The sequence below is a fragment of the Maylandia zebra genome, linkage group LG22, assembly GCF_041146795.1.
Source record: "Maylandia zebra isolate NMK-2024a linkage group LG22, Mzebra_GT3a, whole genome shotgun sequence".
Taxonomy (NCBI): Eukaryota; Metazoa; Chordata; class Actinopteri; order Cichliformes; family Cichlidae; genus Maylandia; species Maylandia zebra.
In genome coordinates this window covers 16,980,620-17,008,610 of record NC_135187.1, presented here as the reverse complement: position 1 = coordinate 17,008,610, position 27,991 = coordinate 16,980,620, and the positions used below count along the sequence as shown (strand labels likewise).

The window sequence follows — 27,991 nt, the reverse complement described above, 5'->3', positions numbered from 1 at the left end:
TTGATTGTGAAGTTTATTAAACGATATGCATTTGCATGCACATTATAAAGCAAATAATTAGGTAATACATACTTTTTAAAATATCATAAGCTTATCTGACCCAATTAGAAAACACACCTGCCACTCGTCTCCAAATAATAAAACCTCGGAGGATCTATTTGACTCTGAAGTTGTATCATTTTCAGCAGCAGGTAGGTTACAAAACGGAGGGAATAACCTGCAGCTAGAGGCTTGTGAGGTTTACCAAAACATTTTATTTATTTATTTATTTATTTTTAGCAGATAGCCAGCTCACCACGAGCTGCCTGACGTCACAGAGGAGCAATCTGTGGTCGGGCTGAAAATGTGCTCCAGCTGCTGAAAGCTACCGTAGCCTGTAGTGTCACTGTGCTCACGATACTCATGATGCCGACTGCTTTGGATTAAAGGGATCTTATTGCCAACTTGTGCATGACATAAACTTTAAAAACTTTGGCTACTTCAGGGGAATATTAAAAACAAATAATCCTAACAACGATTTAAATTCAGATAAACATTTTGGTTGTGAGTACTGGGTTTAATCCAATATTTTATTGCTCTGATTTTCAATTTCTACGCACTAAAGTAGATTGCTTAAAAAATTATTCTGTCACTGTTGACGTGTCCACTGCAGCGGCCTGAGAGCGGCTCTTTGGTAGTTAACACCAGCTACTGCGACAGTCCGCATTAGCATTCTGGGAATGGTGTTTATCAAGTTTTGGTGCATTTTATGTGGCAAATATAATAACTATCAAATTGTTTTTACATTTATCATTTGATGAAACACACAGAGAACAAAAACAAAACACAATAAAACCCCTCCCCCTCCCCCGAAAGGCACTGTAGGTTCAATAATTATAAAATTATCTGCATTAATCATTTGCAAGGTCTTCAGAAACATCACAAGAACATGTTGTAGTTAAAATACACCCAAAGCTCTGAATAAAAAATAGCTTTTTGATTTATATGAGGGGAAAACAATTTAACATTACTACTGTACATTCGCTACTGAATACTGATTAAGATTTATGTGCTCGGATAAACTTCTGACTGCAACTTGCTGCGGTGTGCCTGACACGCTTGTTCTTACTGCGTGGGTACTTCTAGTAGTTCTAGTTTTAAAACAAGTCTGAAATGCTTGTTGAAATGTTGGGATCTGCTTTGTTTTGTTTACAAGGAACAGCTTAAAAATCCCTTTTCTTAAATACGCCGCACGATTCAATTCAAAGCTTGCAGTGAAGGTTTTTATATCTGCACAGGTGCAACCAAAACAACAACAAATAAAAAAGGAGAGCTCAAGGGATGAGTATTTGAGTATTTCTGATATCACAGTTCCCACCCGCTTATAATAAACAGTTGGACCCAACACAGGGCTTCAACATTAAAACCAACTTTCCCAAAATGGAAAATAAAATAAGCAAACACATGACAGGAATCACGTTTTAAACAAAAAGCAAAGATAATATTTTTCTTATATATGATTGCAGACCATAAAATCTGCGGGTGAATAGCTGGTCCCTCTAAAGTGTAAATGCTTGGCAGACGCCTCCACGCTCCTCTCCGACTCCTCTCCGGCGTTTCTCGCTGCCATTTAAAGAATTCACAGAAAGAGCTGGTGGTGGACCACAGCGGGGACACATCCCTCTGGTTTTTGCTCGTTTTTTTTTTTTCTTTTTTGCTAATGTGCTCAAGGAGAAGTTGGTGTGGATTTTTTTTCTTTATAGCGGCTCAGTTTTGTCAAGACATTTTATTTGCTCTTATCCGGCTTTTTCAGTTCTGCTTCTTTTCTTATTTGGGGAGGGAAAGGGTCAAATCTGGTTTGTGGGATTTGGAAAACCCACCAGGACTGAAAAGAGTTTGCAGATCATCATGAAAGCTGGACCTTCTGCACCACCTGATAACTTGCTTTACACACCTGTCCCCGTACATGCAACTCTACTTACTATAGGCCTTGAAGCACTGCTGGGTGCTTTAACATCTCGCTTAGATGTCACACATCTGGTCATGTTCTTGTTGCTCCTGAAATCCATCCCTCTCTCTCCATCTCTAACTTAAACCTCAACCCTGACATTCAGATATTTCTAAAAAAATATATATATAATTAATTTATAGCCTTAATCTTGATCACCAGCTTCCCAAGATGCATGGAGGGTAGGGACGGTGCCTGCGTTTAACAGTGGCACTGGGTGATAAGGCTAACTGAGCTTGCTGTGTTTGTGCAGTATCATGCCTGAAGAGCTCCTTTAGATGTCCGTTTGTATACAGCGTTTTCTCGTTTGGTTTACAGGCTGCACAGCGCTGCAAATGGTCTCCTTCAAGCTCTCATCCTTCTCTGGCTCTGTGTCACCAACACTCTCCTCGCTGATGTACAGAAATGTCCCGCTACTTCCCTCTTTTGGCGAAGCAGGTGGAGATGAAGACAGCAGGCGGCAGGTGAAGGCTGAGTGGCTAATCTGAGGCGGGAAGTGCTCCAGGCGGTCGTGTTCCACCTCTGGCATGGGCGTGATGGTGACGTCACTGAAGGCGCTGATGGGATTATGAGGGTGGGCGTCCATCGGGGGAGAGCAGGGTGCAGGAGCCGGTCTCGAGGTCTCGGGGTCTGAGCAGCTGAGCTCAGATGAGAAGTGGCTACAGTGCGACTCAGCCACAGAAGGAAGGCTGCCGCTCAGGGACGGAGAATCGAACTCTGAGGAATTAGTGCTGCGCTGCTCCAGAAGCTGAGTGTCCATGTCTGTTTGGATCTCGTTAACTTTTGCCTCTCCTTTGCTGATGCTGCTGGCTTTTTTCCAACGCTTGCCCTTGCTCGTTTTGACCCCAGAGGTGGAGGCATCCTTTGACCACGGCGGGCAGGGGCAGGAGTGGTTGGCTTGCTGAGCACAGCGACAGGTGGAGGGACACGAGCACGTAGCTCCTTTCAGGCCAGCAGAGCTGCTACTACAGCTGGCTTCATCCAGGCTGCTGCTGGCGCTTCCGTGTCTCACCTTCTCCTGCTTAGACTCCACGTCTGCCTGCACCTCCAGACTGTTGTCTCTGCAAAATCAAATCACCTACATTTAACTTATTGGATCATAGGGCAGCTGCCTACAAGTCTAACAAATCTAGGTCACCAAATTCCTACTAGAACAAGGAGGATGTGTATAATCTGAGTGCTGACCTTTCCAGAGACATGTAGGCGTTGAGGATGGACCCCGCCATGGCTTTTGTGCTTGCGTTGTCGCTCATTGTCCCCAGACTGACTGTGGCAGACTCCCCACTAAGGCTGCAGCGTTCCTTCTGGACGTCGGCCTGGACTTCCATCCTGGAAAAGTAAAAGCAGTCAAAACAACTAGAAAGTCCAGTTGACAAGTGAACAACAAGCCCATCGATGTAGTTTCAGTCCCAAAACATTTAACACTGATAAAATGGTCTAAGGAGCTTGGAAAGCTCTAAGCTACACAGACACTGATAACATTGTGCGACTGCACCATTTGCCACTCACATAGAAGTGCAAAATTTCTACGATGAAGAGAAAATAATACAAAGAAAAAGAAAAAAAAAGACTAACATGCTTTTTTCTTTTAAGTGATGAAAGTAAAGAATGACGTCTCATAGCTTTTATTTTGAGTGCACTGCTGAGTTAAAGAAAGGAGTTAAGGAAATTTAGGAAGTTAAGGGTTAATTTTAATTCATCTGTCTGTTTTCTTAACCCCTTATATTCAATTTAGGGTCACGAGAAGGGGAGCTGAACCCTATCACAGCTTTCATCAGCTGTCAGCGAGAAGTGGAGTCCATTAACAGGGCCAACAGACACCCATTCACAAGTACGACCAATTTAGAATAGCTATTGGATTTTCCCTCAGACAGTGTTCTGTTTGGGCTCATCTGGGCGTGCTTATCACACAATCAGTCCAGTCCATTTACCGGTTGTAGCAGCTGCCCGAGAGGCTTCCGGTGATGCTGGTCCCAGCGAGGGCTGTGGTGCTGGCATTGTCACTCATGTTATCCCGCTGGGTGGAACTTACGCCGCAGCGCTCCATGTTGCTTCCGCTCACACTGAGGCTCAGGCCCGTCAGACCACCAACACTCGCACCATCGCCGAGGCTGGCGTTGTTGAGGCGAGTCTCCGCTACTGAGGTTGTGTCTGACCAGAGAAAAGGGGGACACAGTGTGAGCTTTTATTAGGCTACAGAATAGTTTGATGGACAAAACTAAAGCAACAATGTGGCTTTCTGATATAGTATTACTGTATCCTGTGACTATAAATGCCCAAAGAAGTGAAACTAATACAAATGGAGCATGGTCAGTAACGTCAAAGTGGACACACATAAGTAATAAACTCAGGAGTGAACTTGGTATGACTTTACCATGCATCCTGGAACACCACATCATTAAATTCTCATTGGAATCAAAAGGACATCATCACGTCTCACACCTTATGTTTCTGAAAAGGTCAAAGTCTTCGCTGTCATCTGTACTAATAATTATGACTTTCATTGATGACAGAAGCTGCGAGAAAACAACACGTCTCGCCGTCACGCAGAGCCCCTAGTTCATCACAATTGCTGATATCGTGCCAGTCATTTCACACAGTCACACGCCCTGAATACTTTTCTGCATCTTCCATCAACAGCCCTTTGAGTAATGAATGTCATGCGCATAAAAACAAAGGCATGGCCAGATGTAAGAGTAATGACTGGTATGCATTCCTAACCGTGAGAACAAACTCATACAGTAATCTTTTCTATCAACCCTGTTAAATATTTAACCTGAAAATTGACCTAAGCTAAATGCAGAGCACCATGGTGCTTAAAACAACATTTTTAATTATTCATTAACGGATCATTATTGTCTGAACTGTGACTTTAAGTTCTTCCCATAGCCTGTGTACAGTATAAGACTCTCACCTGTGGCTGCAGCACCATTGCCTATGTTGTCATTTTCATCGTCAAACTCAATTCGCACTCCTTTCCCATTGCCGGCAGAGACTCCACAACCTCCGCTCCGGCACAGGGAGATCGGGACAACACCGTAGACGTACGCAAGCATGATGGGAACGCCAATTCCTAAATAACACAACATGAACAAAAATTATTATGACTGACACTTAGGTAAGGTAAGCAGATTAACTAAGAAAATACTGGTGGGCGAAACATGTTTAAACTCAGTGTGTTGGTACAAGCAAGGCACAATATGAAGGCACAGATGGTGAAACAAAACAAAAAGACATTTTTCCTCACCAACAGTGACCGCGGCAACCACAGGAGACACGATCACAGACAACGTCACGCCGCCAGCTATCACCAGGTTCCTCTTGTGTTTGGAGATGTCTTTGCCTTCATAGCGAGTATGAATCTGATGGGAATAATTGTTCAGTATGATTTAACTTCACACGCTTTGCAGTAAAGCCACAAATGATGAACACACACCTCCTTTTGTCCCCACATCTCAAGGCTGACATTTGACAAACTTGTTACATGCAAGATACTGTACTAGGAACACAAAACTGGTACAAAAAAAAAAAAAAAACAAAACAAAAAAAACAGGCATAACACAACCTCTCTGTACTAATCTGCAAGATCTTCACCACTTCTCACTTCTCTGAATACACACATTTTGTACCCCTGTTGCCTGCTGGGAGCTCTCACCTTTCTGCCCACATAGACAGGGATGCCAATGATCATTGCAGGGATGGCGATGCCAGCAATAAGGGCGATACCCACAGGAGCACCCACCAATGTGCCAAGCTGCCACAGGATCTTCTTCTTTCTGCTCCACGGCTTCTTCCCCCAGAAGGTGCAGCCCGATGGACTGGGAGGAGACAAGAGAGATAAAATAGTTTCACAGGGCTAAGACAAAAAGAGAGCTGTAAATATTAAGCTGTAAATATTAAAGGAAACCTAAAAAATAAGAAAAGCATAGGGCGGAGGAAGTCTTACCTTAAATAGTGCAGATCAGAGATCTCCTTCATGCAAAGCCAACAGAACTCACAGCCGCAGACGGCGCAGGTCATGTGATTGCAGCTTCCATCGTTCATCTTGATGATGTAGGCTGCACAGCGAGGGCATGGTTTGATGTCATCACCTGGTGCAGAATAAAACAGACTGAATATTGTGCTTAAAATGATAAAGCTTCTGTGCACTGTGAATTTATCACAAGTGTCCTTTAATGTGTAATGCCAAAGAACAGGTCGGGTTAATCTGAGAGCTTTGTATGGTAGCACCTATCTGTGGGCTACCTGCAGCGCCGCTCTCCTGGCTGTAGCTGAGTGAGGACGACCTGAAACTCCTCAGCCGGAAGTGTTGGGCCCTTTGCTGCCGTGCGGTGTCGCACGTCTGGTTGGGATGCCACAGCTGTTTGCAGTGGTAGCAGAACTCTGTCCCGCAGCCCTCACGCCCGCAGGTGATCTTTGGGCAGCTGGCACATCCAAATGCAATGACTGCATAACTAAAAAGAGAAATGATGGTAAATAAAATTTGGTGAGACAGAATGGACTTGCCGCTACAGGTATAATCAAATCTGGAGGATGGCATATCACCATAGCAACCTACATCAGTCATCACAGTGGCTTATTAGAGGGCTTTTTTTGTGGCAGGAATGTTTCTTTTTATAAATGAGCACATAAAACTTGACAAAGTGACACCATAAAAGCCCGTTGCTGCAGCAGTCATTTATATCCCATCACAACTGCTGCTTTAAATAACCTGCTTTTATATCAGTGACAAGAATATTATGAATGGTAGTGACTGTTTCCCCCGAGCTTGCTGACTCAAAGCCCCCCTCGTGTCCCTCCAGGGGTGAGACATGGGGGATGGTTTCTGTGTTAGAGCCCGCAGCAGATATGACAGCTTCATTTAAACTCAGAGGCATTCAGGATCCTGCATGATGGTTATCACGGGGACGTGAGGAAAAGCAAAAACAGTGCGACAGCAAGCAGCTTGTAAGGAACTCTTAGTTGCTCCACTCAAACCCTGATCATCTTCCACATTTCTAAATGTGATTGTGTGAGGAGAACATGGAGGACGAGCCTCTTGCTCAGTTTAGGATGAATTCCCAAGAAAAAAAGACAAAAAAAACCCCCTCAAATTAAACAGACGCTGCAGCACCGTCTGACGTACACAGCTGTGAGTCAAGATCTTTGTTAACATGAGATGAGCATTTAATCTAATATAGCCGTTAACATCAGCTGACAGCAAGGGAGCAACAGCAACTGCAGCTGGAAACTTAAAGAGGCACGCTATTTGGTGGGAATCAATGGGATTTATAAGTTAGCGAATGAAGCAAAATGATAAGTTTGGAAGACAAGTTAGTCATACTAAACCCTTAAGGCTAACCTTACAAAAGGTAGATTAGAGTTATCTTAAATGCAAAGTTATATAATTACATCTAACATTTCTTCAAGGTCAGTGGAGGAAGGAGGAAGTTAAAAAAGAAATACAAAAAAATAGAAGCAGTAGAGTAAATATATAAAACTATTCATCACATGTCAAGTTTCTGATGAAAGAAATGAAAGTGAATGTAAGCATTAACAGATAAACTCTGTTATCCTCTTATTGACACATTTGACAAGCAGCAGTAGAGGCTGAATGTGAACATGTACTTAAACAAAACAGCCAGTCTGCACAGTTTCTAGACAGTCTACACTAACACCTTGGTGAGGTGAACCGATGGCAGGTTGTAAAAAGTGGTAAAATATTGCCAAATGGCCTTTTGGTATTATCCCCATCTTGTTTTCCTCACATACATTTTACTGTCAGACCATAATTCAACCAGTTTTAACTGGTAGTGTAACACCTACAGTGATATACTTGGGCTCAACTTTTAAAAGAAACCCCAAGCTTGCCCAAAATAGAAAAACTGTTTCGGTTATGCTTGCATGTAACTAAATAGGACACCATCCGAAACTGAGCAAAACTTCACTGCATAAAGATGATTCAGCTGTTTATTTAAGGAATAATGAGGACTCAAATTTGACAAACTTCACAGTTGAGCTGACCAACAGAGCCCAGTAATTTGCACAATTATACAACAATAAAGACTGAGAGCATTAACCAGCGAGGAGAGTGGCAGCAAGCCAGAGTCGAGCTGTTTGTAGCTGAGTTGCAACAAACTCATGAAAGAGCCATTATTCCAGCAGACAAGGGTCAGCACTGTTGATGCAAGACGATCATGAGAGTGAGTGAAGGGTGAAACCATTTCTGAAGCAGACAACAACAGAGCTGAACTGATCATGGCTGACTGGAGCAAAAATATAAAAAAACAAAGCAAAAAACAACAAAATAGTGCAGCCAGCACCTGGAGCAAAACCAAATACACACTGATGTAAGGGTACATTAGCAGTACACGTATGCTGTGTGCATGGAGGCAGTCACGGCCTAATGGTGCAATGAGAAGCAAGAGACGTATGGAGGTCAGTTCAGGACCCTGTGAGCAAACTATTGAGTCCCTCCTGGCTCGAAACATACAAGACCCTGAACTGACCTTAACCCAGTACTGCCTCTGACATATAAGAGAGAGAGAGAAAAAGAAAGATTTCCAACTGCAAGAAACAGCAGTTTATTAACATTTTTAGGAGGTTTGCAGAGCTCGTTTTTACCCCAAACCAGCAACTTGCAATACTTGCAAATTTTTTCCAACTTTAATAATTGAAATAGGGTTTTTGTTTTGTCTTTTTTCATTCAGCTTATAACTTGTTATTTTAGGTTAAATAACTTTTCGCCTTATTTTAAGATTATTATCACTGAAGGGTGTGTTATGCTTTCCTTTATTTTCTGTCACATGATGCTGAATGTTTATACTAAAACACTGCCATAATTTCAGATAATCTGGTCCGCGTATATAAAAACCTTTATACTACTCAAAATGCTTGTTGTGTGGTGGGTCTTCTAGTCTGATGTCAGCTGATCATGAATTTCCTTATATGGTCATTTAAGGCACAGCTACACTGATGGGAGGCGGTGCTTAGAAGCACAAGGTTACAAGCTAGCCAAGTACAGCCAATCAGGAGAAAGAAGGACTTAATTGTACAGAAGCTAAAACGGCGTGTTATTGGCCAGTAGAGGACATACAGTGCACAGGCCAGTGAAGAACAAGTAAAATACACCTGATCCAACCATAAATTAGTTCATGTATTGTTCAGACTGTTATACATGCTCCTTCATTTGTGGCTATATACTGAATATTTGCTCATTTACAACCTATTTGCAGTCTGAACACAGCGGGCATCATCATAAACTGACTGCTCGCTGCTTTTGACTGACAGAATAAATGCGGCTATTATTGCTACGAGTTATTTTTAGCCGAGACATCAATGCAGAAGCTGAAGTAAACTTCACAGGGTCAGATTACAGTCTTGAAATTTCCTTGATCTTCTGCCTTAGTGTGTTATTTTAGGAGTTGGGCACTGGTTTAATCAAAGTTACAGAAGATCAGGCACATCTCAGGTAATTAAAACTAAGATTTTGGCCCATATGAATTTGCAGGTTTTTCAGGATAATATCACAGGCTTAAAATTTTGGAAGCTGTCTGAAATTTACACGTGCCTTGTTGTAATTAGTGCTGCAAATCTCAACTTTCCTTCCTACTCTTCAGTTACATTTGAATGTAAATCTAAAAGCCTTCATTTCCCAAGTTTTTGCCTTGTGTATTATGTTTGAACTACACCAACTAGTCCTGTGTGTTATTCACTCAGGGGCCATCTAATCCCTCAGCTGTGGTTCTTACCCGCAGTCAGGGGCTGGGCACCAGCGGCAGTCAGGTTCAGCCACCAGCCACCTCCTCAGCATGAACTCCTCGTACTTGTCCATGAGGGCTCGGTCTCCCAGGATCATCCTGATGTCGTGGGGGTTGAAGCGCTCAGCACACTCGGGGCAGCTGATGTTGACTCGTGACTCTGAGATCTCGATGCGCAGATACTGTCGCAAGCAGTCTGCGCAGGAGCGGTGGTGGCAGGTCATGATGTCTGGGAAGTGATCGCGTGCGTGGCGCAGTAGGCACAAAGGGCACTCCAGCAGCTCTGACGAAGACCCTGGCACTGAAGAAGTTGACGCTACATCTAATGGAGAGTTGGTTGCAGTTTTATCCTGCAAAGTCTCTACCTGTGCAGTTTCGAGGCTGACGACACCATCCACCCCAACTTCAGCTTGCAGAGCCTTCGCCTTGCGCTTGGGGTCACGTTCGGGCCGGCGTCGGCGCCCAAAGATTGCATGGAGAGAAAGACGGCGCTTCTTGGGAGTCTTTCTAACTGTGGGGAGGCTAACAGAGGAGCCAGCAGAGTGAAGATCTCGCTCTGAGCCTGTGCTGCCATGATGCTGCTGGTGCAGGCTGCTCATCACGCCAAACTGGGCGCCACTGGTGCTGTGACCAGCAATTACCACATTGGGATCGGGGATTAGAGATGGTACGGAGAAGGAAGACGGAAAGAGGGACTAGGGTTTAAGGAAGATGCTCAGGAAATAGACTGCTATCTAGGACATGGTGGCAGGAACCTGATTTAGGAGGTGTGCAGGTGTGTGAGATGATCTGCCCTTGTTTTAAGTCACACCAGTTTAAGGGGTTCCTTTATGGCCAAGATGAACAAGTTCAGATGTAGGCCACAAACCTGAGGAAAAAAGAGAGAGAGGAAAATATCAGGTGCTGTGCTGAAGTCAAATGCATTAATTTTTAATTATCTGCTGCAAAAACAGAACCACTTGGCTGCAAAACGAGGCAACACTATTTCAAGATGCAAAACAACCATCCAACTAAAGAGAATCTTAAAAGCAAGACAGCCATCCATGAGGCTGTTCACTGGCCTCTGTGTTAAAGCGTAACCACTTCTTTGACGTTTAAGAGTTTTCTGGCAGACTGCAGGCATTTTCTCAGGCGTGTCTTCTGTGCCTCTGAGTGTGTGCATGCTATTATTCTCACATAGCTGCATGCTTTCCCTCGAGTGTGTATTAGTCAAGTGTAGGCAAAACAAGACAAATCCTGCGTTTCCACCATAAATCTCAAAAGCAGCCACAGCTGTGCCTGTAGTTCTCTGCAGCCTCACCTAGCCTTAAGTACTTTCACTGCTTGTTTGCACAACTTAAGCATAAGCTCTTCACCTGTAAAAGCAGCGTGAAAACGCACTTGTGGTGGATGTGAAGGGTTTAAGGGTCAAAATAACAGGCATAACAGAGGCGAGTCTTAAATTTCATTGACTAATCCAATCTAGCAAATGAGATCAAAAATGCTTCATGAAGTTCTTTTAATCCTAACCACCTTCCACCTGACCTGGCCTATTTTTATCCAATCCATCCAACACAAAATTTACCATGATTGTTTTGCTTTCAGCAAAATATGCACGCTCTTCTAAACACAATTTTGTTTCCACACCTTTATCTTCTCGCAGTATTTAAAAAAAAAATACATGAATAAATAAATAAATAAATAAACAAACAGAATTACAGAAATCAACGCTTTCCAAGTTTGCCCTCACTTGACATGTCCTATATAACTGTGCTCATGTTTGTATAACTGTGCTCATGTTTGTATCATGAATTGCAAAGTATTTTAAAAACCCTAAAGCAATATAAAGGACAAAAGGGATTTCTACTGGCTGCTGCAGGCTGCAAACTTGTGTTTGCCATTAGGGACTAATTTCAGGAAAATTCCAGCGGGAGCCAAAAGGTGACTAATTAACAAGCCTGTTGCAAATCTAAACTGGGACAAAGCAACCATATGCACTCTCGTAACCTACAAACCTCAGTCTGACTGGCTGCTGTTTTTCCACCTTTAAGTACCATGGCATGTAGGCCGAAGTCAGCATCAACTACTTTAATGTTGGGGAAGGCTAAAAAGAAAAAAGTCTTTAGTTGCAGAGCCTGAAACCAGATTCAGTTCGGCACCTAATAATAACATACACTCAACTAAATTAATGTAACATTTTAACACTTTCAGTGAATCTGGTTAGTGGTTTGATCACGAGCTTGAAGCATTTTAAAAAGGCCATTAAAAGATTATAAATGCAATAAAATTCAGAAATGCGGTCTTTCAGGTGCTCACACTCAGCTCTGACTGACAACACCCAATAAAATCTGCAAACATCCAAAAAAAAAAAAAAAAAAAAAAAAAAAAAAAAAAAAAAAAAGATGCTTGGATCAAATGACTCTTGATCCCAAACTGCCATTTTTATCTCCCAGTTTAGCAGCAGGCAGGTTCAAAAAGAAAAAAAAAAAAAAAACAACAACTCAAATGCATCCCAGTAGCCTTTTGATGCTGACTGAAACTAAATTCGGCTGACTTTTTGCACATCTACAAGCTCTAAATACAGCCAGTAGTCTGCAGACAGTGTCACGGCATAAGAGTCCCATCTCTTCAGAGACAAATATCCTGAAACGCACGTATGAACATGACAGATGTATGCAATACACTGGCAAACGCACATCTGACAACACATAATGTATTAAACCAGATGCAGGACTGTATCTGTATTACTGTTGGGACAAAACTGATAAGTACCTACCATTAGCATATGCCCTCATACCTAATGGCTACAATGCAAATGTTATTATAATATAAAAGACTTTAATTATGGTTAATAGCTGCCAGTTTTATTTACACAGCCCTTCACCTGCAGTTAGATGCTCCTTGCACATTCCCAGTTGTGTCATTAACATAATGAATAATGTAAATAAGGATAACCCTTAGTGCATAAACGTTCATATATATTAATGATAAGCTGCTCCTTCTCACACACACAGCAAGGGGGAAGTTACTTTGATGTTTCCGTTGTTGGGAAGCTTTTACTGCATTACTGTAATATAAAGTGTTGCCATCAACTCAATGAATAGTATTTTATTTCACTTATCTCTTGGCAGCTCTACATATGTGTGTGTGCGTGTGTGTGTGTGCATGCGTGTGTGTTGAAGAGGAGAAACTATGACCGTAAATGACAGCAGTATGCCGCAGTCTAAAGACATAAAAATCTAACAGATAAACACCAATAAATATTTAACTGTTCATTGTTTTTATCTGAAGTCTGTTGCCATTTGTTAGTTTAATAAGTAGAGTTATATATGTTTATCTGATGTACAAGTTTATTACACCAATCAAGAGACTGGCTGGCAACCCTTTGGCAACCTCCGGTCATTAGGGAAAAATGTGTAGTGGTTGCTGGAGCTTGCTGGGTGAAATTGGCTGCAAAGAGGGTGCTGCCTCTGGTTATTGCTTTGGTTGCTCGCACATTGCTGTGGTCACCTGCAGTTTGCATGAAAGATGTCAACTTATCTGCAGACACCCACAAGCTAAACAAGGTGTGGTAGTGAGACAAAACGTTTACTTTCAAAGTAAAAGTTGTGCCCTCCCACTGAAACCAACATGTATCAAAAACAGTGCAACTTTTACTTTAAGTTTAACTGTAGCCTTTACTGGTTTGCAATGCACTCTTCAGAGTTTCACTATTGCTTGGTGAATATTTCCCAGATGGGACTGCTCTCCAGGCCTACATAAATGGGGCTTTAGTAACTTAGTATTTACTTACTAATAATTACTAACTTTTGACTCATGACTGGTGGTTGCCAACTGGTCTCTAGACCTGTGTGACTGAAGCCTTCAGTTTACGTGCACATCAGCTGTACTGATGTGTGAAATCCCCCACAAACGATAGTTTTCTCAGCACTAAAATCCACACAACAATATTTGTGTAATGGTGGGCTCAATCTTTTCACTGAAATCCATGTGGAATCATCAAGATTTGGTATAAAATAACCGGTCTCAACAAATTCATCACTGGAGCCTTTAGAAATAGAAATGTTGAATTGGTCCAGCCTTAAATGTTAACAACTGTTGTCATCATATGACACAAAATATAGAAGTATTTCTTTCTGTTTTAACCACTTGGTTGAGGTCAAAAATTAAACTTTATATTTGTTAAGTACAGCACTTCAGGTTGCTAGGAAGAAATTACAACAAACAGACAGTGTGCAGAAGACTAGACGTTTCCAGCAGACATTTTTTCTTGACTTTACCTCATAAGTATTTTTAATGTTACGTTAAGCTGTGCATTTAACTGTCACATAAAGATAAAGGAGAAAAAGCGTGCCAACCACAATTGCATCTCATTAGGCTGTAGCATTGCAGCCAAAGAATGAAAGTTGTAAAGAAGAATACACCTTAACTGGTGACTCCATTTTTTTTTTTACTTTCTTTAAATAAGAGATTCTGCATTTGAAATTTAAACTATGAAAAGCTGCTGTGTGCAAGGTGACACATGCACAGTGTGTCACTGACTAACAAAAGCAGTAAATCTTCCATATATAGGGCTTTGGAGCGTGATGTCACGGGGGTGGGCGTGGAAAGGAGTTTGGCCCGATCCGCCATTTTGGGGGTCTAGCGCAAGTGAAAAGGGAGCGAAGGCACACACAACAGCCATGGTTCGTATTTGCTGTGTGGTCGGCTGCAATGTTCGATCGCACGACCAGCAAGAAAATAAGCTTGAAAAGGGTTTATCTTTTCATTCTTTCCCAACCTGGAAGCAACATGAGGCAGCTCGTGTATCGATGTTAGCAAACGAAGGCGTCCAGCCTGGATAGCAGCTGTGAGACGAGCTCCAGTTCTCTTCCATCTCCAAATATCTGTTGGTGCTCCAGACAGTTTCATTCCGGTAAGTTCTAAATATGTTCATATCACTCTTTATAGCCTATTAGTTTCATTTTCAATGCACTCTGAGCTCATAGCAAATTAGAACAAACATCCTACTGAGTGATTTTGCAGAACTACCGTCTATTTATAGAGTTGCTAATTATTTGGCATTATTGCAGCAAACCAGCCTATGAAATGGATGAAACATCGTGACTGGGTCCCAGCGCTACACGAGGGACCTGCTTCAAACAAACCACCATGCCAATCAGATTACTTCTTCCATGTGAGGGTGAAGAGGTGACCCTCCTGGATAAGATGGTGAAGGTTTGCTGCGTTTGGTGAACAGTGTGATAATAAAACCAGGGAAGAATGAAACCTGCTCCTGTTAAATGTTCTTAAGTCTTGTGCTGTTATTTTTTCAAAAGATACAGTAAATAAAGTAATGTTAGTAGTGGGTGATATCATGTAAACACTCATGATTTTGTGTAAACATTTTGTCATTTGTAAACTATAAATGACATGGATTCTACACTGTTACTGATGTGATGCTCTATAAGGTGGTTTTAATAAAATAAAATAAAAAGAGGCAAAAATTTGTTTGTTTCTTTATTCAACTTTTGAACAGTGGGACTCAGTCAGTACATATTCAGTAAATGCAAATTATTTACACGGCAGTGCACTACAGGCATACATCTAGACTCCTCCACAGTAGCAGGTGGGATTTTCCTTTTTTGAGGACGGCTTCTTTTACCTGTCACTACGGATGGTCTGTTTATGTTTTGATCAAGAGCCTTTTTTTTGGGCAGCTGAAGAGGAGAAGTCTATCTTATGGCCAACCTCTGGCTGTATCTTGGTCATATTACCCAGCAAAACCCAGTAAGCAGGTTCATCTGTAACAGTCCTTGTGCCACGATCAAGACTGTTGCTTCTACTTTAAACAGAAGAGCAGCGACATGGCTGCAGTTCTCTGCGACTCCGGCCATACAGCTGCAGTGGGCGACTTCAACCTTCCCTGTGATGCTCACAGTGACCCATGGCTGCAATGCTGGTTCATTCAGTCTTTGAGAGTGCAGCACCTGAAACACACACAGACAAAGTTCATTTAAAGACAAGAACTAATGAGCCATGGCTGACATAAATGTGTTTTATCTACTTTATCATAAATGTAACAAAGTGTTTAGAAAGTTAGCACATACATGTGATTTTTCATTTCTTTATGTGTCCATCGCTGCATGTTAGTGTAAATCTGTCTGTTCTCTGTCAGAAACCTGCCTGCAGAAAATGAACCTAAAGTATGTAATGCAAGGATGTCATCACTTTAGAGATGGGGAAAGCATAAAGTGACAATTATGAATCACTTAATATGATAAGGAGATTCTGCAGGTCATTAATCAATGTATAAAACTAAAATAAAATGTATTTTTAGTGACACAGGATACAAACATGGAAGCAAGATGTATAATTAGGATTATTTATAATAAATATGAATAAATTAGTGCAATTTCTTTAACCATAAAGAATAACTAAATCCTTCAGGACAATGTCACATCAATGCACTGAACTCACTGTTATCCCTCTAACAGCCTCCACATGTTCTCACTGTAATTTCCCCTCATGAATGAATTTATGCTGCACTAATGTGAATGTTTGCAGGGAAATCAAACGCATTTCACACGCAGTACTCGAGCTGACTTACCTTTGTTTGAATGACGACTTGTACGCGCTGACTCCACAGACAAGGTACGAAAATATGTCAGGCTACGTCAGTAGCGCTAGGTGTTCGGGGTTTCTACTCCACGGCTGTATTTCATACGGGTCCACATTTCCAATGCACGCTATTTTCTGCAAGTACCGCTGCTTCGCCTCTGGACGCAATCGGTCTCTATACAGTTCACTCTCTTTTGAGCTGCTTTTAAGCATCTTTCTTGTAGTCGTCGTTCCAACACTGTGTTTTTTTGATTCGTAGACCCCGAAAATGGCGCTGCGCTCCCACAATGCATTGCGGTGTGACGTCAACTCCAAAGCCCTATTAGACTAGGGACCCTGAAGGCAAGTTATCATACAGCAGGCGAACCGCAACATGGGAAGCACAAGTGTAGGTGATGCCTGAATCCTGCAGTCCTACATTATAACACAATGTAATGACACACCAGGCGAAGTAACCAAGACATGGAGCAAGAGGAAATTTTTACCAAGACAGAAGAGCAATTTCAAGCAAACCACAAGTCAACGTGAAATTACACCCTCAGGCATAATTAAACTGGAAAATCCTTCCTCTTCTATGTGCCAAGCCTGAGCGGGACTTTCCATGTGACTTAGGTCAGTATGCACGATTGTGCGAGCACACGCACATGCATGTATTCAGGTTTTGTGGCTCAGGGGCAATCACATGCAAGCGAGGCTTACACACTGGGATGGTGTCCCAGTTCTTGAGACAACCTCAGGGTAAAAATCCTATTGAGATAGAATAAATGCTTTCAGTCTTCAGTCAACTCTTAAAGGAAATCGCCAAGTTCGCATCAGCTCATGCAGTGTTATGACTACCATCGTGAGATGATTTAATCCCATGGTTTTCAAATGAAGATGCAGGTCAGTGTAAGGCCACATAGTTGCCTTTCATTTGGAGCCACACTATAATTTGTGTGTCAAAATGAAGAAGGGGAAATAGCAGTAAAAAGTGTCACTTGGCGTTACCGCGGTAATGGTTTTAACACGTAAAGCTCTTGAGACCAGAGCAATAACATGTTGGCTGCTGAGCTGCAATAAAGGAAATAAATCCAGGTTTCTCTTGCCTGTAATTTTGCAAAGAGACAATTAGGTGCACAGCCAAACTGCAATGGAACATTTTACGCTGTTGCCCTGTGAGTGCATGCTGGCACATCAAGCCTCAATTTCATAAATACTTTTGGTCATTTTTGAACTATTGATAAGTTATAAACAGAACCCCTGGCCCTCGCCCAAACAAACATCCTTTTCCAACCATTTCCAGTACCATCATTACAAAGTGTTTCTTCCACTTCCAAAGGTAAACAAGTCCATCAGCTTAAAAAAAAGCATCTAACAGTCAACATGTCGCTGATGATGATTCCATTCATTTAATACCATGTGCTGACCCGAAAAATCACCTTGATCTATTCAGCGGTAAGGTCACACCAGTGGAACGCTTCATCCCCTCGAATCCAATCAAAATGTCACCACTGGTTTTACAGACATGTGGACAAGCTCTAATCTAATGTACATATTAACTGATATTAAATGTTTTCCATATGATATAATATTTTTATTCCAAAAGTAGCTCTTAAACTCAGATAAAGTGAAAACAACAGGACACATATCAACCTCACCAGAGACCCAATGATACAATATTATCACATTTAACACACAGCAGAATATGAATTTTAGACTGAATTTTGATATTAGCATTGGAATAATATTTTCATGTATTGCAAGTTATCACCTTTTATCAACTTCAATTTATGTCCTTGGAGTTAAAGTTTGTCATTATCTGTGTTATGTAATAAGAAAGTCCAGCGTCTCTTGTGTCTCTTTCTTCAGTAGCTCTTATTGCTGTAATATTGCTTTGTGAAAAAGACAGAATGACAAACGGCTTCACTAATAACAGTCATAAGCATTGCCTGCGCCTGACAAACCGAAGTGTTTGTATTACAGTCTGGACTACTGTAGTACTGCAGGTATTTTGAATGTGACACACTTGACTTATAGATTTTGGGTCATAAGCTGCTTATACAGACTTGGACTGCACTGATTCAATATTTGAATCCAATATCAGACTCACGAAACTAGATAAGATATCAGTGACAATGAAACAATCCACAGGACAACCCTTTCTAGGTAGTTAGTACGACACTTTCTCTGCATTTCAGTATAAGCCTTGCTCAGAACCCACATGGAAAAGATATATATAAATCTTATAAAGTTTGTATCTGTCTTGTATGAAATTTGTATGAAAAGCATACAAGAGTGAAAACACATATAAGATCCCTTGAAAAATTATATAATGAAACTTGTATGTTTTGTATACTTACTAAAAAAAAAATATGAAAGTAATGAGAAAGTGCCACTTTCATGAGTAATCACATATAAGTTTTTACTATTTCTTTTCCATATGGGAAGTTTTTACTGCACTTACAGTAACATAACTTATTGCTGTCAACTTGATTTATTTATTATTCCACTTGGTCACATGAGTGCCGCTCAACAAGCTGTATACTACATACAAGAAGAGCCATAATGCTTTATTTATGACACCATGATCTGTTTGTGTAGATAACAAAAGAAAAGGGAAAAAAAAAACCATGAGATGTGGACTGGTACATATATAGCACGGTTCTACTCAATTTGGGCACTCAAAGAGCTTTCTGCTACAAGCCTCATTCACCAAATCTCACACACATTCATACTATACTAGGGCTGCTCAATTAATCGAATTTTAATCACGATTACGATCTGGGCTTTCAACGATCATTAAAAATGACTGAGCCGATTATTAGCCCCTCCCTCATTTATCCGCGACACCTTAAAGGCCAGTCCGTGAAAATATTGTCGGGCATAAACCGGTCCGTGGCGCAAAAAAGGTTGGAGACCGCTGATTAAGAGGACCCGAGGGAAGCTCGGAAAGCTAAGCAGAAGTTATTTGGAGAGGAGAGTGACTGCCGTTGGTTGAAAAGAGAGGTAAAAAAAAAACAAAAAACTTCAGTGGTGTTGCACACTATTTTATATTATTTTTTAAAGTCATTGTTAACCCTTTAAATCCGGTCAGAGCAGCACGCTCCGTTTTGTGTAACTACTTTTAAATCCCTGTAGAATCTGAACCACGTAAGCTAGCGCAATAATTTGTTTTGCATATGAAACCGGAGGAGTTGTACTTACATCTGATGCCATCAGCTTGTCCTCGGTCACGGTTTCCTTCCACATATAGCTTTGCAAAAATTGCATAAAAAGCGCTTGCAGGAACAAAAACATAATATTCCAGAAACACGCTTTGCCGATCCGATCAGCTGTTCATAACACTTCCCACAGTGAAACAGATGTCAGCGCGAACTGTCTCATGTCCGCCATTTCCTGGCCGAAACCGGAAGTGACGTCATTTTCGCGGAAATGTAGTTTTTTACTTGTAGACCTTAAAAACCTCTACTGGTCATGTTTGACTTTTCTGAATAGTTTCTGGGATGCTTAGAACTCGAATTGCACTGCTGGAAATAGTTTATTTTGATGCACCTGCTGTTTTCTTTGCAAATTTGCATCATAGGATTGTTTTTTTTGTTTTACCTGCAGTGTATATAAAAATTGGTGTATCTCCAAAATAAAACTATGAAGACACTCAAAATAAATTTCCTGTTGTTGTAAACTATTTTTTGCAACTTTTTTGTATTTAAAGTTTTGAAGGATAAGCCTCTTAAATTTCTCCAAGTAGAAATATATGTAAAAAAACAAAACAAAAACGATTTTCAATTTTTTTGTAGTTTATTGCACTTTTTTGCAATTAATGTAGTTACTATGGACTTAAGGAATACATATTATTAAAATATGGGCTATAACAGTTATTTAGCAACTTGAAATGCTCCCATAAATGGCACTACAACATGTAAAAAAATAATATAAGCTCTGGCGGACTTGGTTCTATAGTAGGTCTTAAAGGGTTAAATAAATATCGTCAAATAATCGCGATCTCAATTTCAGTGAAAATAATCGTGATTATCATTTTTGCCATAATCGAGCAGCCCTATACTATACTACACTATACTCTACTGTATCTAAGCACTTATACCCAACATTCGGATACACTCACACACCAACATTTTGCTCAAGGGTAAATGGGCAGGATGTGCCAGGGATCGATGCAACGATCTTCCAATTGGTAGAGGACGCGCTCTACGACCTGCGTAACAGCCCCCACCTCAAAGATTTAAAAATAAATAAATACATACAGCATGAAAAGCGCAGACAGTGGACAATGCTGATGGACCAACAACTGGACAAGCGACAGACCGGTTGTACCACATAGTTTTGACACACTGCAGGTGAATGGGCAGTTCAAAGCTGCCCACAAACTGCCTGCTCACTGCCATCGTTGAACCATAATTACCCCAAACGAGGTGCACTCAGACTCAGAGAGGAATTTTGTCACTTATTTTACTAATAAATAACAATTTAGCTAATATTTGGGGCACATAAATCTGTAATGTTTGCTGATGGACAGCACACTAGACACTCTAATAGAAATACTGTGTTGATTAAACTGGCATTTATATATCTGTTTCACTGAGTGCCTAGCTGAATTCTCTCACCTCCCAACCCAGAGTCACACACCCTTCATAATGAACCAGAAAACATTTGTTTTGTGCCTTGGGAATCTAGGCTAACATAATTACGGTCCTGTACTTTAAACAGCTAAGCTGTCAACCCAGATGTGGCATTTCCTGTATCATGAATTGGCCAGTTTTTGTTTTTATAATCTACTTTTTCTATTTTTGAACCGAACCCAGTCCGTCACATTTCGGCTCTCATCATCTGACGCCCGTCTCATGTTGATTTAAAATAGTTTGCACTTGACTATGGGTGCTTTTTTGGTAATGTGATAGCATTATGAGGAAAACCTTTGGCGGTGAGTTTGGTGAGTCTATATTTAGGTAAAGATGATGCAAGCTCCCTGGGATATTGATAAAAATACTTTTACCATCCCAGACTGGAAATAAGTGGCTCTGAATGTTCCTCAGAAAAGTGTTTATCACGTACGCCAACTTCTGGTTACATTCCAGCTTGAGGACAGATTTCCTGATCATGACAATGCATTCAAAGTTCATGGCGTGGGGCCAGGGGACAGCCCAGAGACTAGATGACAAACGCTATAGAAAATCTATTTTTTGTTTTACATAGCTGTGTTTACATATCACACCAAGAAGAAATAATTTAACTTTTGTACAGCTGTCACTGCTTCTATCCACGGGATCAGACGCATGGAAGCAAATTCAAACTGGTTATTGTTCAATTTCCCCGCACTCATAAGGTGTAGGCCAACTTTCTCTCAGCTGGACATCGAAATAAACCTGAAGGGTAATGACTCTATTGAGCCCATTATTTGCCAGACAAATATAATAATAATAATGTCTGACATTAAACAGAGTGGGGACAGGCTGTACATGAGCAAATGCCTCTGATGCTGCACTATTTACAAAACAGAGTCACAGGCAACAGGGCGAGGTACTTTTCCACTGTATCTGCTACACAGTGATGAGACAACAGCTTCTTTTGAAGTGCAATGATTGCGTAGCAAAACTCTATCATGTCATTATGACATTCATCTTCATGTATCACCATGGAGACAGCAGGGAAATATGACTTTCTACCACCTAGGACAGGAAGTGCTGATATCATTTTCCTATTTCACAAAGGGATAAACGAGAAAAATGAACCATTTAAATTTCACAAGTCAAGACACAAAACAAAAGACATAACTATTTGCAAAGCTACATTATAAACAAACTTTTCTTTAAGCTCTACATGCCAACACATTGTAATATAAACACAGTAAATAATAAGGCTGTGTTATAAAGAATGGACATTAGACACTCTGAGTGAGCTCTGCTTCATCCAACCATAAACGGGAAATAATGAACCCAACCACGGAGCTGTTGTGCATCGAGCTTTGCGTCAGCACGGTTAATGCCATATACCGACTGAAATCTTAAGCATTTCCAAACAGAGCTGAGAGCAAATTTCTCTCTGCAGCACAGCAGGGTTGTGAACTCTGCCATCATAACCACAGGGTTGTTGAAGAACTTTCCAGGCCTAAACTCCCCTCTGATCAGGCTTATGGTTAATTTACAGTGCTATGGTTGTGTCTCTTTGTGGAGGTATTGGTCTACAGAGGGCCTCTGGAGAGGGGTTTTCACCCTTAGCAAGCATGCCCTCGTCCAGTCCTCCATTAAGCATCAGGGACATATGTATTTTAAAGACGTTAAAAGGTTTGTGTTAAAAGCCTGAACGAACAGAACCAAATAAAGTTTTAAAAGTAATAAAATAAAGAAATAACCAAGTAAATCTTGTAACCTAACAACATTTACTTTAGTTGGATGTTGACAATGCCCATCTTTGGCTTTATGCCGCTGCTTTTCATTTCACACAAACAAAACTGAAATTATGCCTGCCAGAGCCTGCCATGTAGCCAACGCCGCTGTCAGCATTTATACTTATGCATGGTTTGCCCGCACTGCCGCCAAAACACTGGTTAGCAGTGGGATATCTCTACTCGAGGTGATCCTTTCTCTTCCAGTCAATTAGAAAAATGGCAGAAGAAGAAACAATGCAATCAATCAAAAGGATATAAATACCATCACGAATGCCAAGTTGCTTGGTGATTTCTATCCAGATGCTCTGAAAATTCAAGTGTTAACTTCCAATAACGTTTGTGAAATTTGTGGTTACTTTCACAACTGACTGGCTATGGCAATGCACGTCTGTGTCACTGGATGCTGTGTACACTTCAGTTTCCAACATGACATATACTCCAAAGTAGGGCTGCCACGATTAGTCAACTAGTTCCGATTACGTCGACTATTAAAATCGTCGACGACTAATTTAATAGTCGACGCGTCGTTTGAAGCTTTGTAAGATCCCAAAAGACGCAGGAATAAGTAGTAGAATTTAAGAGTGTAATAACGGACTGAAACAGAAGATGGCAGCACTGCATGTACAAGGATGCAAGCTGCCGTTAAACCCCGAAGAAGAAGAAGCTGTGTCCCAGAATTCATAGCGCGGCCCAACGCATTTGTCAACAATGGCGGCAGCTAGTTAGTTTTAATATTACTCTTATTATTCTTTCTGGGTCACAAAATAAACATTTAACATGTTTTCAGGCGAGAATGTAGCTGTGTAAACCTCAAATATCTGCTCAGTTTATCAGGACACCACATATTTTCAAAAGCGCTCCGACGTTTTCTGAGACGTCTGTTACCCACCAGCTCGATAGCTAGCCGGGGTTCAAGGCTCACTCGAGCCTGTGAGAACACCGGACTCCCGGCAAATCGTTTTCAAACCCACCGCCGTCTTTCGCTACTCAGGTTAAACATTTAATATAAGTCACTTAGATAACTTAAAAATGTTATTGTTTGGCTTTTTTTTTTATATTTTATTTGTTCCTGAGTAAATCGGTTTGGCTGAGAAATAAAGTTATAGTTTTTACACAGCTGAATAAACGTCAAGCAGACAACTGATTATCAGAAGTATGAGATACTCGAGAGTATACTCCGGTGTCCTGTTATATTTTAGATAGCAAGGAGCAGACGGCTGAGTTTATTAAACTCCACCGAAACAATCTGGAGATGTCATTAAAATTTAATAAACTATCATCTTGTCTTTATTTTTAGTTAGCGCATACCTTAAACACTTCAAGCTGTAAGCTAATGATAGTTATATAAGAGCAGATGCATGCTGGTGCAATAAACTGTATGTTTTACGTCCAATGGATGCATGATCTGATTATTCGACTAATCGTAGAAATAATCGGTGACTAGTCGACTGTCAAAATAATCGTTTGTGGCAGCCCTACTCCAAAGTAACCACATTATCAGACAGATACAGACACATATGAGCTACGACAGACGCGAAATGTTCAGCGAGCAGATTTTTCAAGAGATCACTGTAACAAACGTGATACTTGCATTCAGTTTTAGTCTCCAGTTAACAAAGAAACCAATTCGCGTTTTGTACCTCACTCCTTAGCTGGTGTTTGAGGGCTAGTGGACATTTGATGCTCTGACTGCCTAAGTAACTCTCTAATCTATCAGCCTGTCACATGTCAATCAATTATATCCATACCATCTCTTAGTTTGGACGGGGACACACCACCTTTACGTGGCCAGCTGTTATTTCACTGGTTGTCACCTGAAATCGCTGAATATCATTATCCGCGTCATTTCTGGTTGCTGCTAGTCACATCCTGTGTCGCCGCCCCTTTAATTCTCAAATATGAAACCGCAGTTAAATATCACCCAGGTCTTTATTTTAGAAAGTACCTAAAATATTTTACAGTGCTCAAAACTGACACAGTGGTGTTTGACTTATGCAAATATTTAACAAGAAAACAGCTGTTATACTTAGCAACCAGAGAGGAAAAAGAAATACAAACTTTAAAATAAACCTACTTCAAATGAATGGCAGTGTTCTTCTATAGTTGAGTCACACACTCTTAGGAAATACAGCATATTTACTAGATGCAAGTCATGTTCTTCCCTTTCTTTGCTGATGCATTACCATCATTACGGGTCAGTGGATTTGTATAAAGCCATTGGCAGGACATGTATTGTGCCACAATGTGACCATGATTGGAAGCAGAAAGGAAACTTTTCAAGGGAAAAATAATAACTATATAAATAAGAGAAAAAAACCCCCTCCTTGTGCTGAATTCACTAGACCGGTGATGCTTTCCTAAAGTGTTTGGCATACGTAGGTCGATATTTAGGATTCCAATTTTTGGTCCACTGTTAGTTACTAATTTATAGTTCAATAATGACTTGTTGTCTGAAATCGAGTTATTCATTCAGTCTTAACTGTCCTGCTCTTCTTCCTCCAAGAATACCACAGAAGCTCATGTACCCTCTAAATCATCTGAGTTAACAGCAAAGTTGGTGATGAAGACATAATGCCAGCCTGATGTAAACATTACAAAGCCAAAGTCTTACAGCAAGTGAAAGGGCAAACACAGATGTCATGAATGATGTCAAGAGATTCCCAGGAACGAAAGTCATATTTTTTGGGGGCCAACACTCATTACTTTAGGGCAGAACAGGAGACATTAGGGGAATCCACTCCTTCAGTTCTCCACATTGTGCATCTCATCATCAATACATAACATAACAGTCCCTCCACTGTCCACTAAAGACTTTTCACTATAAACAGCAGGAAGCAGATTGGTGAATTTATGGGGGACGGGGGACAGCACTAGCTATTTCTGTTCTACAATGAAGGAGGAAAGAAACCCCCATAAACAACGACTCACAATTCACCAGCAGAGATGAGGCTCACTGTGCAATATATGCCATGGACACACTGATTTCACAGCCTCTAAATTTATTTGGCTGAAATTCTACTGCCAAAGTCTACTAAAGCTACAGTAGAAGGGATATAACAGAACTAAGCTGAAGATTAAAATATGTCCTGCTTTAAGACCAGGATGAGTTTTATGCACATTTACTACGATATTCTTCAGAAGTCTATTTTATGTTATCTGGATTCCTGGTTACATAATCATAAACACAAAGATAAAGCTGTAATATAACCTATTACTGTTCCCACATAACAAAAGACTCACATTTTAATCATTTGTCACAAGCAGAAAACCCTAAAAACCCTATTAACCCTATTTGACAGTAAAAAAAAAAAGATGTTTAAATATTCTCTGTCAGTTCCCAGCACATACTTATTTGCTAGTTCATTCAACAAGCCACAGAAAAAGTCAACATACGTGTATCATTCTAATAAGATAAGAGGGAATACTGCAATAGAGCAAATGTTGCTTCAGCTCAAGGGTCTTCTGTGGCTCGGCCACAGGTTACTAATAAAATAAAATAAAACCAAGAAGCTTTGAAGGAGTTTCATTTCAGCAGATTTGACAATTTGAGACTAGTCATCAGCTGAAACCAGTTCTTGTTTTCTGTCCCCAAACTTGGTTAGCTGCAAATAAAAGTTAAATGTATTATATCATAAAAGTACAAGAAGAACATTTTAACCTACTTTTTAGAAACCACCAATACACCTGTCAAGGGTTTTACCTAGCTAAGAATGTACTTTTTATTAAAGGCAAGGCAGGCGAGGACACAATGAGTCGGTGTTACCTTACCTGACAGAAACCTAAGGTGTTCTGATCATGTAATAAGGAAAAATGCAAATCATGCTTGAGTAAATAAAGTTCTCTGATGAATTTCCACGAGGGGCTGACCTCTATTAGTCATCTCTTTATTTATTTATACATTTTTTAAAAACAGATTTTCTCATCCGAAAATAGCAGGTGCATAAGATATGTGTAATATTTCTTTTAAAACAAATTCCTAGTTTCAAGAGATGTAAACAATAACATATATTTATGTGTAACATGGCAGTAGTACTACAGCAACAAAAAAGCTGACTAACCAAGTCACTTGTGCCGCTGAAAGAATAGTAAAGTTTGAGTTTCTACATTAAAACACCGAACTGACCAAGTTTTCCTAAAGCTACAGCACAAATGGTTTGGTTCTGTGTACAAATCCCAAATCTGGAATTAATTCTGTTCAAGTGAAATGCTACAGGGGATCAAGAGCAAGCAAAAGCACCGTGACTCACTGACGGAAAGCCCCAGTGAAGATGCCCTGAATTTATTTAACATGCATGCTTTAAAAGTCAGCACCGCCATAGAGGAAGGACTGAGCAACTGATATGCTACTACTAATTAAAACAGTGATACAAAGCGACAGCAGTAAACAATGTACAGAAGTATCTGTATTGAGATCATAATGTAATAGTTAAATTGATTTTACATGCAGGTTACTTAGTGTAAAATCATTAACCTTCCCCCACAACCCCCAAAACAGAGAAGTAAACCGTCTTCACTTATAGATATATATACATACATACACACATACATACATGTATACTATATATGTATACATATATATTAGCCTAAATGTCTAACAAAACACAAAAGCAGAAGAACTTTGGCTAAAGTTGCATATTTTCCGAAAGTTCAACTGTGGCCACGGCTTTTAGAGCCCTAAACTAAAAGCTGGAAAGACCCAGCTCTGTCAACTTATTTTAAAAGTAGTAAAAACGTTCATGCATGAGATACCTTACTCGTCGTGTGGAGCTCAGCGCAGAAACGATCTAATATTGTTTACAATTTCCACTTGGCTAACCAGGGTTAGCCTGCTAGCTACGGGTGGCTAGTGACTTAACTTTAATCGCCCAAAGAGTTGCTGAGCAGCTGAGCCGAAGCCAAATGCTCACTCACTAACAAATACTTCAAGTGGGTGGTTTATATAAGCACCCCTTCGCGCTCGTAAACCTTTATTTGGTGTCGGATAAAGGTTTCTGTCGACCACCACTTTAACAAGGAAATTTTACAAGCTAACAAAGCTAAAAAAAAGAAAAAAAAATTGCTAGCATCCCAGCAGCCTCGAAGAGAAGGAAGTTCTGATCTTACAAAAGCTCAGCTGGTTCGAGCTACGAGGTGAAAACTTACCGTCGTACAACCTCCCCCTGATTTTCCTTTACTTCACAGCTGAAGTGTACACCGTTGTCTCCATTTCGCAGGAAGCAGTACCTGAAAATGTGTAGCAGCAGAAAAAACCTGGCAGGACAGCCGAGGTACATTCCCCGAGTCTGATTACCGCGGTCAAGTTAA

The 27,991-nt window shown here is 40.7% G+C and overlaps 1 protein-coding gene across 1 annotated transcript; it reads right to left on the bottom strand.

Annotated features, from left to right (window-relative positions):
- On the bottom strand, window positions 1–27,991 carry rnf19a (ring finger protein 19A, RBR E3 ubiquitin protein ligase). The gene is made up of 10 exons (XM_004549175.5): window positions 27,830–27,991; window positions 9,718–10,594; window positions 6,233–6,441; window positions 5,934–6,078; window positions 5,643–5,805; window positions 5,235–5,349; window positions 4,902–5,060; window positions 3,919–4,138; window positions 3,173–3,316; window positions 1–3,048 (listed from the first exon to the last, which is right to left on the bottom strand). Exons 2-10 carry the CDS (start codon window positions 10,323–10,325, stop codon window positions 2,262–2,264), a joined length of 2,550 nt encoding a protein of 849 aa, XP_004549232.1. The 5' UTR covers window positions 10,326–10,594; window positions 27,830–27,991; the 3' UTR covers window positions 1–2,261.